The sequence below is a fragment of the Tetrao urogallus genome (genome assembly GCF_951394365.1).
Source record: "Tetrao urogallus genome assembly, chromosome: 6".
In the NCBI taxonomy this organism is placed as follows: Eukaryota; Metazoa; Chordata; class Aves; order Galliformes; family Phasianidae; genus Tetrao; species Tetrao urogallus.
Genome location: NC_136819.1, coordinates 2611962 through 2626822, shown reverse-complemented (window position 1 = coordinate 2626822; position 14861 = coordinate 2611962). Strand labels below are relative to the sequence as shown.

The 14861-nt window shown below is 43.3% G+C and overlaps 1 protein-coding gene across 2 annotated transcripts in view; it reads right to left on the bottom strand.

Moving 5' to 3' along the window:
* The window catches only part of HIPK3 (homeodomain interacting protein kinase 3), a gene marked incomplete at both ends in the record, with an annotated part of 59752 nt that overhangs the window by 40178 nt on the left and 4713 nt on the right, over nucleotides 1-14861 (bottom strand). Inside the window, one exon of one of the 2 annotated variants that reach the window (XM_079537207.1) lies at nucleotides 3997-5092. In XM_079537207.1, the coding sequence (XP_079393333.1) occupies nucleotides 3997-5090 (1094 nt within the window). Of the gene's footprint in view, nucleotides 1-3996; nucleotides 5093-14861 lie in introns of those variants that run through there. The other variant, XM_079537208.1, reaches the window with a different exon arrangement.

The window sequence follows — 14861 nt, the reverse complement described above, 5'->3', positions numbered from 1 at the left end:
GAGACAAAGAAAAGGAAAATGACTCCATGAGCAGAAGAACGCCATGCCTCGGAAAAGCTTTCGACCTCAGTGGATGAGCATGAGACTAGAGACTGAGAAATAAGAGACAGCTGTTGATTCCTCCGCTTCCTAACCCACACTGTGGGGGGAAAAAAGCAGCTTTTAGTCTTGGATGAAATGCTTGCTTTCCCGATTTAGGGCACCGGTGATCAAGAGAACAGATGAGCAACGTGCTTACACCATTTCCATCTGTGACAAAGGCCCAATCACCTACGCTGTACATAAAAGGGTCTTTTTTCTTTACAAGAGGCATACACTGCTTAGATCACTCATAAAAGGTCAGCAGTCTTAAAGTGTGAGACCAACAGCAAAGAAAAGGCTTCAAATACCAGATCCCTCTATCCCATAAATATTAAAGCCCAGGCCAGCATAAAAACCGCATGTAATACAGGCACTGCCTTTTAGGCAAACAGTATTTGGAATAACACTTCACCTTTGAAACAGAAAAGAAACTCACAGCTTAAGAAAGCGCTTCGTGGTTAATGTTTATTGATATCATACTCTCTCCTTGCAAGTAAATAATCAGATTTCTAGCAATAATTTCCAAAACGTAATGAAAAATGTCAAAATGCATTTTCATATTTGTTTGTAACCACTTCTTTCTCTGCTGTTGACTAAGAGAAGGTGAAACGTAAGTCACCCTGCTGTCCATTCACCTGGCTGTACAACAGTCCCTGCTTTAAGTCCTAATCTTGCTTTATTACTTGTGTTTTCAACTTATTACTCACATCCACATACAGACCCAACATACCATGCTGCCATTCAGAATAAGACAGCATAACAGAAGATTTTGCTGCCTCCTCCATCTTTGGCGGTGCTTCATTCATGATGGTCTCATACACAAGAAAAAAGGAAGCACGATAAGATAAAAGTGTTTTCATTCACTTCTGCTCGACTTCTTTACATGTTTCTCTGGTTCACTCAACAATGGCAGATATGTGCTTTCAATACAGAAAGCATAAACCTCATTCTTGAGAATGGCATAAGTCACCTAGAAACTCTACCAAGTTCATATTGCTTCCACAAGAGCTGCTTCCTTTCCCCTGCAGCACTGTACAAGTTGAAAGGCATTTTACTCTGTTCCTGAGATCTCAGATCCTACAACAGCTGTTTAAAAGGAAAACAAAATCCTTCTGCTTCATACTTTTGTCTTTAAATTCTTGAGAACTCAGCAGAGTGCTTTTGCACATCAAAATAGTTGAAGTATATTTGTATACGATATAAAGAAACATAGCACTGAACTGAAGAAAAGGAGTTCTCAATGAGTCTCAATTGCTGCTCAATTATTTTTAAAGGTTTGTTTCAACATGTCATAAGTCAAACAAGTCATACCTGAACCATCACTCCCACCTTCTCGTAACACAAAAACTTTTAAGTAAACTTTGTGATTAACTGTATTTTACAGCATAGCTGCTTAGTTGGTTGACAAGAAGCACAACCTCTGGCAAAATATGTTCTATCTGAATACAGTGTGTTCTCAGAAGTCTCTTCTCACTCCCTGAGAAAGCATTTCCTCTTTTGAACATTTCTGAAGTCAAACTCCTATTTTCTAATGTTATTTACCCTGGTCAGGTACTTCAAAACAATAAAACAAAGTCTGTGAAACTGCCAGGCAACGCAGAGTCAACTTGAGTCGCTAAGTCAGTAGGGAGCCATGCGTCCACAGTGAAATGCAACCTGCTAAGAACTTTTCCAGAACTAAACTTTGAGATGGAAAATAAATGAATAAAGACCCCTAACCAAACAAAACCTACTAAATTTAAACCCATTTCAAAATGATACTAACCAATATTTACCTTGGAGATGACACTGGAAACATTCAAATAGACAAACTATAGCCTAAACTTGTCTTTTATTTCAAATAAAAGATTCTTTTATTTGAATATTAAAAAAAAAAAAAAAAAAAAAAAAAAAAAAAAAAAAGCCTTGACTCAAACACTACCTTACAGAAAGGCTGTAAAACTACACAGGACAAAGACCATATTTTACTTCACAGTCTGAATATTTACAGTGCATTTCAGTGCCACTTAGTAACCGGGAATCTTAGATGCACGTGTTATATCTCTCTATAAAAACATCGTTCAGTCTTTTCATGAGCTAAATTCCACGTAAAGCTCCTACCCTGAGCCAAGGAGAACACACAGGTCTGCAAGTTTATGCTTAAAAGGGAAGCGGAAATGATACTTGGAACACTTGTAACAAACCATGCCTACTCACACTTTAGCATCCATAACGTCACACAATAATCCAACCTGCACGAGGCACAGAGCCCTGCTCCGTACATAGGTCACAATTCTACACAAAGTATAGCTGTTAAGGAGCATACAGCCAAACAAAACAAAGCAACAGCTAAAATGCATATATGAGCAGCTGAGCACAGTTAGCAATGCTGTGTGCAAGCCGTGTGGAGTAGAGAAAACCAATGTGAAACCAGACACCACAGAATCAAGTCTGACAATAGGACCACCCAGCCTGGCTGCCTACAGCCGCCTCCCTTTGTCAGCTGTGGGGCAGAAGGAGGGCAAGAGAGATGGCAGCAGCTCACACCCCCTGCAATCACATCCGTAAACAAAAAAGCCCAAATAAGAGTTTTCGGACCACGCGTCTGCTGAACTGTGGATCTGCACACAACAGCAGATGTGAAGACATCTGCACTCACAGACCACCTTGCAGAACTCACGCTGCCTTTTCAGGACTTTTCTGTCTGAGGAGCCTGGAAACACGGCGACTTGCATGGTGTAGAGCTTCTAACTCGAGAGCTCCCTGGAACGTATTTCACTTTGCATTTCCCACATATGGGTACGCATCGGTCAACAGGATTTCCCAGTCAAGTTTTCTGTTGATCAACTTGGCACACTTTTTTAACACTTAGCTGCAATTTGTAATTAAATAACATGGAAATTCAAGTGATTAATAGGAATATTTTACTTAAGGACAGTACAGGAGATGTTCCTGTTTACAAGCTACAGTTAAATAACAGTTAGTTCCTTCTGGCACGAGCCACAGTCACCTTCATTTCGTCAGGCCCAGAACTGCATTGCACAAGTTTTCACTTCCAACATGAATAGCTGAAGCATATTTAAAATTGTCTTTAGATTACTCACTGTCCTAGTTTACTAGCTTCTTACTGCCTCTGCGGAGACAGGCAGGACGTATAACTGCCAACAACAAAGCAGACCTGAGCAAGGGGTTCAATGCAGACAAATTCAGCTTATGAAGGAAACAAAGCCCCTCAGATGGTAAGTATTAATGGCTACACGTAACACTGATGGGATTGCTTATACAAAGAAAGCATTAAAAACAACATCTGAAACACACAACCATGTTAAGGCCAATGTAGAATGCAAACATTTACCAGAATCACTTTAAATGCCCACCTAGTATCAAATAATATCACCTTAAACATTTAAGTACCCTAACTCGGAAGCTCACTGAAGTCTGTGCTGCTGAAGGCACTCAATCAGAATTAAGTTTATAAGAACAAGGCAAAATATTTACAAGCAGTGGAGAAAAACAGAGCAGTTTGCATAATCTTTGGCAACAGTATATAAAATATGGCATTTCTAGTACACTGTCCAGCTGCTTACATAAAAGTTATACTAGGAAGGCAGAAAAGGAACACTAAACAAGCAAGTGAAGACTAATTTTTGTTCCAGTTTTCTTTTTCATCCAAGGTCTCAAGATAGCAATTAGTGATGGCTTCAGACAGGGCAAAACAAAACATATGTCTAGGAAAAACAATCTGCATTATGAAAACGTTCAGAACAAATATTCATGTCTAAAATGGTAACCAACTACTTAACCTTGGGATGATCTACATTGCCTTTGTGTTTTCCACATTATTACCACACATCTTGAAGAGTAGCTATTTAAACCATTAACCTCATTTAAAAAAAAAATTAATTCAAAGTTAACAACAAAGTAAAAGACACCTACCTATAATACCGGGATTGTAAATAGGTTGAGCAAATAGTCTTTGATACATGGCTGGCAGACCCAAAATCTATCACTTTAACCCGGTAAGGCTGCCGAACAGGATCCACCAACATAATGTTCTCTGGTTTGAGGTCAGCATGGATTAAACCAAGACTTTTTAGTTTTTTCAGTGCAGTGGCCACCTGTTGTAGAATAGGCCGTATTACCTTCAGTTGCAGAGGGCTGAATTTGTTTTGCTTCAGGAAGTCATATAAATTCTGTTCCAACATCTCAAAAACCAGACAAGTATGGTTACGATGCTGAAAGCATTCGTAGGCTCTCACAAAATTGAATTCATCAGCATTTTCAGTACTTAGCCTTGCTAATATGCTCACTTCTATTTGTCCTTGGCGTGCGTACGAAGGATGATTCTTCAAAATTTTGATTGCCACAATCTCATTTGTCCCCCTTTTCCAGCACTTCACCACTTGTCCGAAGGTCCCTCGCCCAAGGAAATCAAGAACCTCGTAAGTATTTTTCACAGAGCACAAAACCTCATGCTGTACCAGCTGGTAGTCTCCATCTCCACTTGTACCAGTTTGTTTTGAAGCTGCAGCAGTTGTCACAACTGTCACTGGGTTTCCCACATTGGTTTGCAACATCGCAGGCAATATGGACAGTTCATCTACAATCTGCATCGTGCTGCTTTGATTATCTAGCTCTTCACTCTTACGCTTCAATCCACATCGCTGGGGTCCTTCCAGTATATCTACTCTGTTTCCTTGTGTCCCAGCCTGAGGTGCTTCCAACTGAGCTTGCCGCGCCTGCGCTGCTAACGCTTTTGTAGCACCTGCAATATTTTTTAAAGCAACAGCATTTGACTGCAACAAAACGTTCTGTCCTCGAGGTCTGTCAAACGGGTTTTTAGTCTGAAGGAAAGTACTAACCCTATGGGGAGAGATTCCAAAGTTTTTACCATTCACATAGATTTGTGGGTAGGCTCTTTCGTGGTACACACAACTGCTTGGTTCTAGTTTGAGTTTTTTCACACTACAAAAGGCACTTGACTGGGTTTGATAAACATACGGTGGATAGACCAAGACTTGTGAGGCCATACCTGCAGAGGGAGAGAAAGACAAAGCATAGGTAAGAATCAACATTCAACGTTTCTGACGTTTGCAGCAGTTTCCTCATTTAAAACAAACAAACAAAAAAAAAAAAAAAAATCAGGACAGAAGTGTATTTGCCAAGCTAGCTAGCTAGCTTAATGCAATCTTGTCTTTAGTTTCTTACAGAAAATGCAAGGTCATCAATCTTGCCCAGTGCAGACTCTTCAGACTGCAGCTGGGTACAGTAGGCAACGTTTTCAATCACTGTTCAGGGCAGAAGGGAGACGGCCAGCAGCAGGCAGTGCTAATGATTCCTGACGTGGAAGAACTGCCTTTGTGCATAAGAACACAGGTTTCATTTAAAAACCTCCAGCATTTCCACATACAAAGATCCCATAGTCTTCAACAACATAAGATAAATAACTAATTCAATTACTTATATATGATATATAATAACTTCAGGGTCCTTATTTGTGAGCTGACCCTGCCTATCATCCTACCCGTTCACTGTAAGTACCAGCAGGCTTTTAAGAGAATATGGCCAAACAACACAACATGCAGTTCCCCAGGAATTTCACTGCCAAGAAAGCAGCAGTGCATGACAGGGCCCAAAATACCACATGTGTACATGCTTACATAAACAACTGTCATTTTCTGGATAAACTAAAATGTAGAGTAACTATTCCACACACACACACACACAGGCATATACACATACACACACTTCTGCCAATGCGATTACTCCCTTGCTAAAAGAGAAGTGAAAATTAAAAGACTGTGGATCATATTGACTTTGGAAGTCATAGGAAGGCTGAACCCAAAGTTCCAATCTGATCGACTCCACCTTTCTCCAGGTCATTCCTTTTTCAAAAGCATTTTCAGAAAGAGCCACTGCATCTCAGAAATCAGGAATGAGAAAACCTGCTGTGTGCAAAGCAGTGCCACAGGAGCTTCCAGAGCTGGGCTCTGCACTGCACAGGCCTTTCCCAAACCCAAAGCTGAATGAACCAACAGAACATCAGATTGGAAACAACAGCAGCACCACGTCCACACATACGACAAGCAGACTCAAATCCACCTTAAAACACGGAGGCAGAATACCTCACAGATGCCATACCTCCCAGCTCTTCCGACCCTGCTGTGTACCACTCCAGATCTGTCAAACACCATCTTAAACTTTCGTGTCCTGGAATGCTGAGCGCTAAGAAAAGGCACCATCTCAAAACACAAGCAAACGTCCTCCAGATTTTTGAATCCTCTCTTAAATAACACGCCCTGCTAAAAAGCACTGTGCTTAAATTGAGAAATATCCCCTTACAGAGATTTAATTTACATCGTTTTTAGTACATCAGCATATCAATGCACTTGTGGAAATTACGCACCAGTTTGTTTTTAGACCTACCTTAACAACAAAAGGGCAAAGCACAACACAAAGCTTCATCTAAACGACATGAAGCTAACATACAGAGATGGACAGAAGGTAAAGCTTAAGGCAGATGGAACTTGTATTTGTTTTAAACAGTAGCAAAAAGAGAATGCTTTTTATTATCATCTCACAACAGAAAAAAATAAGAGTATTTCAATTCAGCGGGTTTATCTGAAGCCTCCTTCTAAAAAAGTAACCCTGCCTTATCAACACTCATGAACAAGAGACTGGGAAGGGGTAAGCTACTGCACCAGCTCCCCTCCAGGCCATTGCAAGGCACCGTCTTAGTTACCATAGCTCAGAAGGGCACTTCTGAAGCCCATCTCCCCACTGCCCCTGCTCACCTCACTTGGGTTCACACCACAGCACAGTCACAGTGTGCTCTGATGTTTTTTTTTTCCTCCCCTCCGCTACTACACAAAAATACAGAAAGCCAAATTGAAATTAGGTTCAATTCTTCCAAGCTGGATGTGGCTCCGGGCAGCCCGGTGCGGTGGTTGGCAACCCTGCACATAGCAAGGGGGTTGAAACTAGATGATCACTGCGGTCCTTTTCAACCCAGGTCATTCTGTGCTTCCTCAGAGAAATGCTTCTGATTGACCACAGAATCTTGAAATTTTGACCCAGCTCAGGAAGCACTTTAAAAACAAGCAGCAGGCCCAGGCACGATGCTGCAGCTCTCGGCTGTCCCGACAAAAGGCAAACACTTCACCAAAGCACTGCTGTTGCTAAGCGAGATGATCCCGCTCTCACGTACTGCACAACCTCGTTTGTACTGCACAACCTCGTTTGTACTGCACAACCTCGTTTCTTCACGCTTGCTTAGCACAACCTAGGTGCCGTCTGCTCCGCCTCACTTCCACACCCCCGTAAAGCTTTGCTTTAGGTGAAGAGCACAAAGGGATTAGGGAATAAAAAAAAAGCCTGGCGCAGCCGCCCCGCATCAGGCCCGGCCTCCAATGGAGATGACAAATCTAAACATTAAGCAGACGCAGCAGTCCGGCCGCTCAGCTCCTGACAGAAACAGCTCCAGCGCTTACGGCCAAAGCTGCACCCTGTGCCTGCCCCCCTCTGTGTCCTCCCAGGCTGACCCACCTTGCTGCCCCCTCTGGAGGGACAGGTGTCCAGATGGCTGCGGGGAAAGGAAAGCAGCCCTCAGCTTACAGCTCCAGCTGCTCCCGGCAGCTCTGCTCCCACATAAGAAGTCTTTCTCGAGCTATTAGATGACATACCTGGGAGAACAGCCTGTAACGCAACCGTGGCAGACTGAACTAACAGACTAATTCCCCTCCAGAAAAATAAAAGAGGGTCTTGAAGTTCTTTATGTGCATATAACCTCTTGCTTCCCCCTAACACTACTGCCTTGCCACCACTATATTACTGCTGCAGACAGAAGCACGCTCTCTGTACTAGAGCAAATGAAACAAAATACACGAGAGCAGCACACAGCTTACTTGGCACAATGCTGCTGGAGGTCTTCACTTGGAGAAGCTATGGTTATTAATAGGATGAGCTCTCCCCCACCAGCTGAAAACCCAGCCACATACACAGACAGCACAGCGGTATGAGCCTTAAAGAGAATGGGAAAACGCCATGGCTCCCCTTCCTGAGACAGCACTGACTTTGTGGCGGGGGGTTTTGCTTTGTTGTGTTGGTATTTTGGAAGATTTAGCTTACCATGCAATCTTACAGATACCTACACTGCAAAGAAGTGCTGGTTTTGCAGGTGTTTCTAAAAGAGCTCTGGTGCTTACAGACAGCAGCATACTGCACATTTTCACCTGCCAGGAGCGGATTGCCCCCTACCCAGGCTTGTCATAAACCATTTCACTGAGCTTACACATCTTTCTGCACATTTCTTATCACGACTGCTCCCGCTTCCTCATACAAACTGCAGCTTGTCAGACTACATCTATATTAACAAGCAGGGCAGCACGACAGGACAGGAAGCCATACAGCAAAGCGGCTGGTGCTGAGGGAAACAGATCATCCCGTGCTTGTTTTGGGGAGCATACTCAAGCCTGCACACTCACAAGCAGCTGGAGTACATCTTCCAGTTACACTGCATTTAAAACCAAGTCCAAACTTGTGCACAAGATCACTGCAGGATGCAAAGCAAACAAAGCAGGCAGGAGAGTCACTGAAGAGCCCAGTCCCCACACAAAGCACTGGAACAAGGTTTGACTACTAGGGTAGCTTCAGACTTGATTTTCACTGCCTTCACACTCGCAGATATCTGCCCATTCCCCCTCACATTGTTCCAGCACTCCTCTCCCATGCACAGGATGATCCTTGCTCCATAGGCAGAGGTACACACACAGGCTGAAGGCAGCTCCTAACTTGCTTCACGTGTTGAACGTCACCATATTTACCCATTATCACTATGTCCAGGCAGTGCCTCTTCAGAAAGCATTGAGACACCTTGGCTCTAAGTCTGAAGTAGGAAAAACTGAGCAACCTCCACTTCAGCTACTAATTAATAGATTATACAAAATGAGTGAATTTTCGTTAGTTTTAAGACCATTTTTAGTTTCTTTAGAAACAGGTGGATTTCTCAAAGTAATGAAAATAAACACATTTCCACCACATACTGAAATAACGCACTTTAAATAAATTCATTCACAGTGCAAACAAAGAAATGCGTTCTCATACAGCAAAGAAAAACAGGAGGCACTTCTCTGTCTGCCCCTTCCAGCCAAGCCTCCCTTTACACGAACCAAGCCTCAAACCCACAGCCCCCGCCCTGCGCAACAGAACACTTCTGGTAAAGCGTTGCTAATTTTCACCTAGCCTCACCAATGCTCTTTGCTAGATTCTTGAAACTAATTCTCCAGCCTTCCCAAGCAGCCCCAGACAAATCCATAAACATGACAAATTTGGCAGGCTGTAACAGCCTTGAGAAGCACAGGCTGTTCCAGGCTTGACCACCATTAATAATTAACTTCAGAATGACATTTCCTCCTGATAGAGCATGGGGGTGGGGGAGAAGAGTAATGAGAGTTAGTAAAAGCACCGCACTACAGTTCAGGAAAAATTGCCGTGCTACAGCCTGAATTCTGAAAAATGAACAGGGCTTCTCAATGCCAGGCACCACCAGCCCTAAACTGCGCCTTCTGGTGAAAGCCCTGCAGCACAGCCTGGCCCAGGGCACAACCTAACGCTACAGTTACACTTTAACTACAGAAAACTTGTTTTCCCACTTCTTTCACCTCCCGGTCAGAGGGAATTGCTGCTGATTTAATGGCACCCCCCCTTGCAAAGATCTTCTGAACGTTCGGCAGCTTCCAGCAAAGCAAGAGTCCAGCAGCAGCACCCCTGAAGCACTTTACTTACTTTGTGCACCACTTTGAAAACACTGTAAGGTTACTGCTATTATTCCCAGGTTAAAAAACAGGGTTGTTTTTTTGTTTTTTGTTTTGTTTTGTTTTGCTTTTTAATTAGGTGCCACCCAACTCTTGAAGTTATTTAGCAAAGGCACAACTAAATTAGTTGCCCTCTCTTTCCACTTTGGTGCTGGCAGCATCTTTGAGTTAGGGTTATGTTTAGCTGCATTGTGAAACAAGCTGTACTGCTGCAGGCACTTTCATACCAGTGCCCTGTTATTGCCCACGATCACCCTTACTTCAACCACACCATTTGTAACAAAGCACCGGCAATCGAGATCGCTTGGAATTTAAAGAAGGAAAACACACCAGGAGTGCCATGAGTGTGGAGACAGGCCCAGGGAACCCAGCTCCCGGCTACGCACAGCCATTCCTGCCAATCTGCAGGGCCCCAGCGCGGCGGCACAAGGCAGCAAAGCAAAGGCGAACACACAGAGCGGCTCACCAACAAGCCCTACCTTAGGAGTCGTTTCCTCCCAGCCCTAGAGGTGCAGCCGGACAGGGACTGCATGCCCAGAGGGTGCAGAGGCAGGCGCACAGCCAGCACCAACAGGCACCTGGCAGCACGGCAGCGAGCCCCAGGACAGTACTGGGGGTACTGGACAGAAATGACAGGCAGAACCTGGGTGTAATGCACGTCTATTTGCAAAGAGACCTGTCAGAGCTTTGGAATCCTCATGCAGCAGACGCCAACAAGGCTGCAGAGCGGAGCTGCAGATCCTCCACCTCCTGCCAGTGCCGCGTGGAGTGGGCAGGGTTACCCGGGCTTTATAAAAGTCACAGCACGAAGCAGAGCATAAGGCCATCGGGTCCTGCAGCTGAAGTTACTACCTGCTCCAGAAACACGCTGCCAGGCTTGTTTGTGCAACATCTAAGTGCTTTCACACGACACAGTAACAGTTAATTAATTAATTAATTAATTAGCTGCAGTGATACCTGAAGTCATACCTCAATTGCACTGCTACATTCCTAAAAAAAATAAAAACAAAAAGCCAAAAAAACAGCATTTTTCTATTCTACCCATACAACAAAGTGTTCAATACGGGGTGCCTTTACACTTCAGGCACAACACGACAGCAGGGTTGATTGAACAGCCGGTTCTGGACAAAAATAAAATACCCTGAATGAGAATGTAACAGATTCTGCTTCTAACCTCTGAACTCATGGCTCAGGAAACCACAGAGAGATATCAGTGACTGCAGTAACAGAGGGCTCTGCTCACAAATACAATTGCATTGGTTATTTAAAAAAAAAAAGAAAAGCCAACAACAAAACCCACCTCAATGGAAAGTACAAGTTTGGTCAAGTGTGATAGCAGCAAGTCACAGCACAGCCACCTCACTGCTTGGAAACAGAACACCATATACTTGAAACCAATGTATTTCACATAAAGCGTCAGCGTGAACTCGTGACTCAATGCCACCATTTGTACCAGCAGCAATACCAGAGAACACAATCGCTACATTCACATCTTCCACAAATGCCAACAGCTACATCTTATGATTCCAGTATGACTGCAATCGCAGTTAGAAAAGATAATTTAAAGCATTTATGCGAGGCAAGAAACTGTTATGCAACTGAAAAGAGAGGAAATAAAAGTTGTATCTGCCACCAGCTCCCAATTAGACCACGCTCTCTAGATCAGAATGTGCCATCATCAACACAAATGGCACGCTGCAACCGGCCTGGGCTTCGCCGGCCTAATCTCTTCTTTTAAGAGATTAATTCCATTTGAACCTGGAAATAGGAGACGCGCTGAGATAAAAGTCTGTGAAGCCCTGACAGCAGCAGAGCCCTGCCCTCGGTTCTGTTTGCAGGCACCCATAGACATCAAATGCAGCTCCTCTGGGAATACAAGCCTACATGGCTATTGCCCTCACTGCCACTTCGGTTTTGTCCCCAGACTTGATCACACTTGGCATGGAATTTTCAGAAGTTTCAGAGGGGGAAACCTCTTCCACATTTCTGAAGATGTGGAAGTAGTGTTTCCTGTAGGCAAAACCCCCACGAGAAATGTGTGCTCTTCTCAGAATGCTGTCTTTTGCTTCCTAGCAAACCAGTAGCACCACGAAGCCATCCTGTAATACTTCCCAAAGCCACCAGTGCAACAAATTTCTTCTTCTCCCCTACACAGACCTTATTGATTCAACCATACAGAAGGATGTGCAAAAGGAGAACAAGATTACACACAACACATGATCCCAACAGCTAGAGCACAGTACTACTAAGCACAAGCCTGCTTTGTTCCTTTCCATATAATAATCTTCCTATTTGTAAAAGAAATTAGCTTTTAACTTTTACTCTTGTTTTAATCCTTAAAACAAAGTTGAGCCATCTCTTCAATCGAGCTTTATAAACACAGTCTCAAAGAGCACTTGCCACAGAGAGCTCCCAAAACATTCCTTGAGAAAAACTCCCAAGTTACCCTGGCAGAGTCACAGTAGGACACCAGCTCACAGCATCATTTCCAAAACCATAGAGAAAAGCTCTTCCAAAAAACCCTTTTGAGTATCATGAAAGCAACACATTCTTATCAGACTGAATACCAATTAATTCCCTGCCTCGCAGAATAAGTTTAGATTAGTAGATAAGGAAAGGGGAAACAAAGAGCCTTTTTTCTTCTCTTAGGAATGAAGCCCGTTCCTTCAGAAAGGATCCACAAGGCTGTGTGATTTGATTACATTTTTTGGTTGCAATAGCGTTATGTTTTGTGTTGTTATGGGTGTGGGTGGTGATTGGTATCAGTCCTTGGATCTGTTAAACTTCACAACTGGGTTCAGGGTTTTTTACAGGTCAATCTGGCTTACTGGTACTCCCAGCACAGTGATACCATTTCTTTTGACCCCTTCTTTCACCCCTTTTTACCAAACTGATTATGATTTGCATGTAACTCCTTCACAGTGTTTCCAAATTCCTAACAAACTGGGAAATGAATCAAGGGACCCATCTAATATCTGTTAGATGTGGTCACAAAAGAAATCTATCATAAAGCCTTTTGCACTGATGCTTTTCAGTGTCACACCAGTCCAGGAGTTCCATCCAAAACATGGTTGTTGGAAAGTGCCTTAGTTTTAATAAGAGATGTGCACATTTCTGGGATTACCCCTCTTTGATGGTTTGTACTGTGGGGGTATCCTGCACACACTATTCTGTGAAAAGTTCTGTGGACTGTAACAATACTTGAACTTGCCAAACTAGTATTTATATCTCTCAGCATTTGAATTGCTTTGGAAATGCTCAAGCGTAAAGTTCTCGAGACACTAAATCATCTTAGAAAACATTACATGGCAAGTCCACATATTGTCAAATTAGACTAGATACACTTTTAGTGAATTAACTGAAGTGCAATATTGTAGGGCTATTCATAAACACCACAACCTCTACTGAAGAATTCCCATCTGGATCCTGGCTTACACTGGGAGTTCCTGGGTGGGGAAAGCAGCTGACACAAATACCTAAGTTTGTTTTACTTATTCGTTTATTAACATTGGTTATTGTTAAATGTATGGTCACTGCTAAATGTATGGTTGCCTCTTTTCACTTTCTACCTTTAATTCATCATGTAACATTTATGTCACCACTCCTGAGGTATCACTGAGTGGTGTCTGTGGCAAATTGAATGATTCTAATTGTTGTCTAAAGATTGATGATAATGGTAAAGTTGTTAAACAAATTGCCCAGGGTATACGGAAAATAGCCCATGTTCCTGTCCAAACCTGGAAGGGCCCAGACTTTGATTTCTTTTCCTGGCTTCCAGGTGGCCCATGAGTCAAAAGTATCCTGTTTTATCTACTGTGTGTTGTTGCAACTCTTATGTTTGTACCGTGTATGATTCCATGTTTTATTCAACTTATACAGCCTGTTGTATCCTCCATGTACTTTGTAACCACTTCAACTGATGATGGACAAGTCCAACAGATCAGGGCAACATTTGTAACCAAGCCCAAGAAATCTTTTGTAATAATTGTGTAACGATTATCTCCCCCTTTTCCCCCTCCTCCTTCCCTCCTGCTTCTTTGCTGTCTTTTTACTTTCTCCCTTTTCTTTTCCTCACCACCGTGGAAGGTCACTTATGTTTCATTTCAAGCAATCTTTGAGCCACGGGGTGGTGTGAGAATCCTTCTTCGTTTTTTGTTTTGTTTTGTTTTTGTTTTGGCTCAAAGCTTGCTTCCTGAGGTTTTTCTTGTGATAAGACTGAATGATTTGTTGAGGAGGCAAGTGATGGGTGTTGTGTGGCAATCAACATCACTGTGTGGGCAATTTTACATCTATGGAGCTGTTTGCCTTCGGAAGATAGTGCTCAGGACTGTTTACTGGCAGAAGACCTAGCCTGTGACCAAATAACTCCCGTTTGCTATGGAAGGCTGGGGGATGATGCCATTGTATCCTGTGAAGGCAAGATAAAAGTTGGCGCCTCCCTGCTCCCTCTTATCTGCTGGCAAGGCCAGGAAGATAAGAACAAAGGAGCTTCCTGCTGAGATCCCAGAGCCAGAAGCTGCCACTCCAAGGTGAGCTGACTCAACCACGTTGGATTTGAGCTGTCACTCCAAAGACAGCTGACTCGACCACTTTGAAACTATTGAAAAGGGGCCATCATTGTGGTCGTTGTCGTCAATAGAACAACAATGCCCAACGACCCACCACTATCGAGGATCAAAGACTGAACTAGGAACCTCACTGGATCCATGGTGGTGACTATGTCCCTCTTGCTTCCTATAAAGACTCCTTCCTTCTTCTTTTCTATCGCCCTCCTTCCCTTCCCCATTACCCTAATTCATAACAGTGTCCGTCCTCCCCTTTCCCATTTCCCTGATTCAGATTTGTAATAAACTGGTTGGACCAACATTTGAACCGTTGCTTCTTAATCTCACGCTGGGTATATAGATAATAAAAGAACCTCCTCTCCCTCCTAGAAATTGGAGCGAGACAGGCCGCAAGCACCAAAATCCCTGCACTGAAGAAATGTAA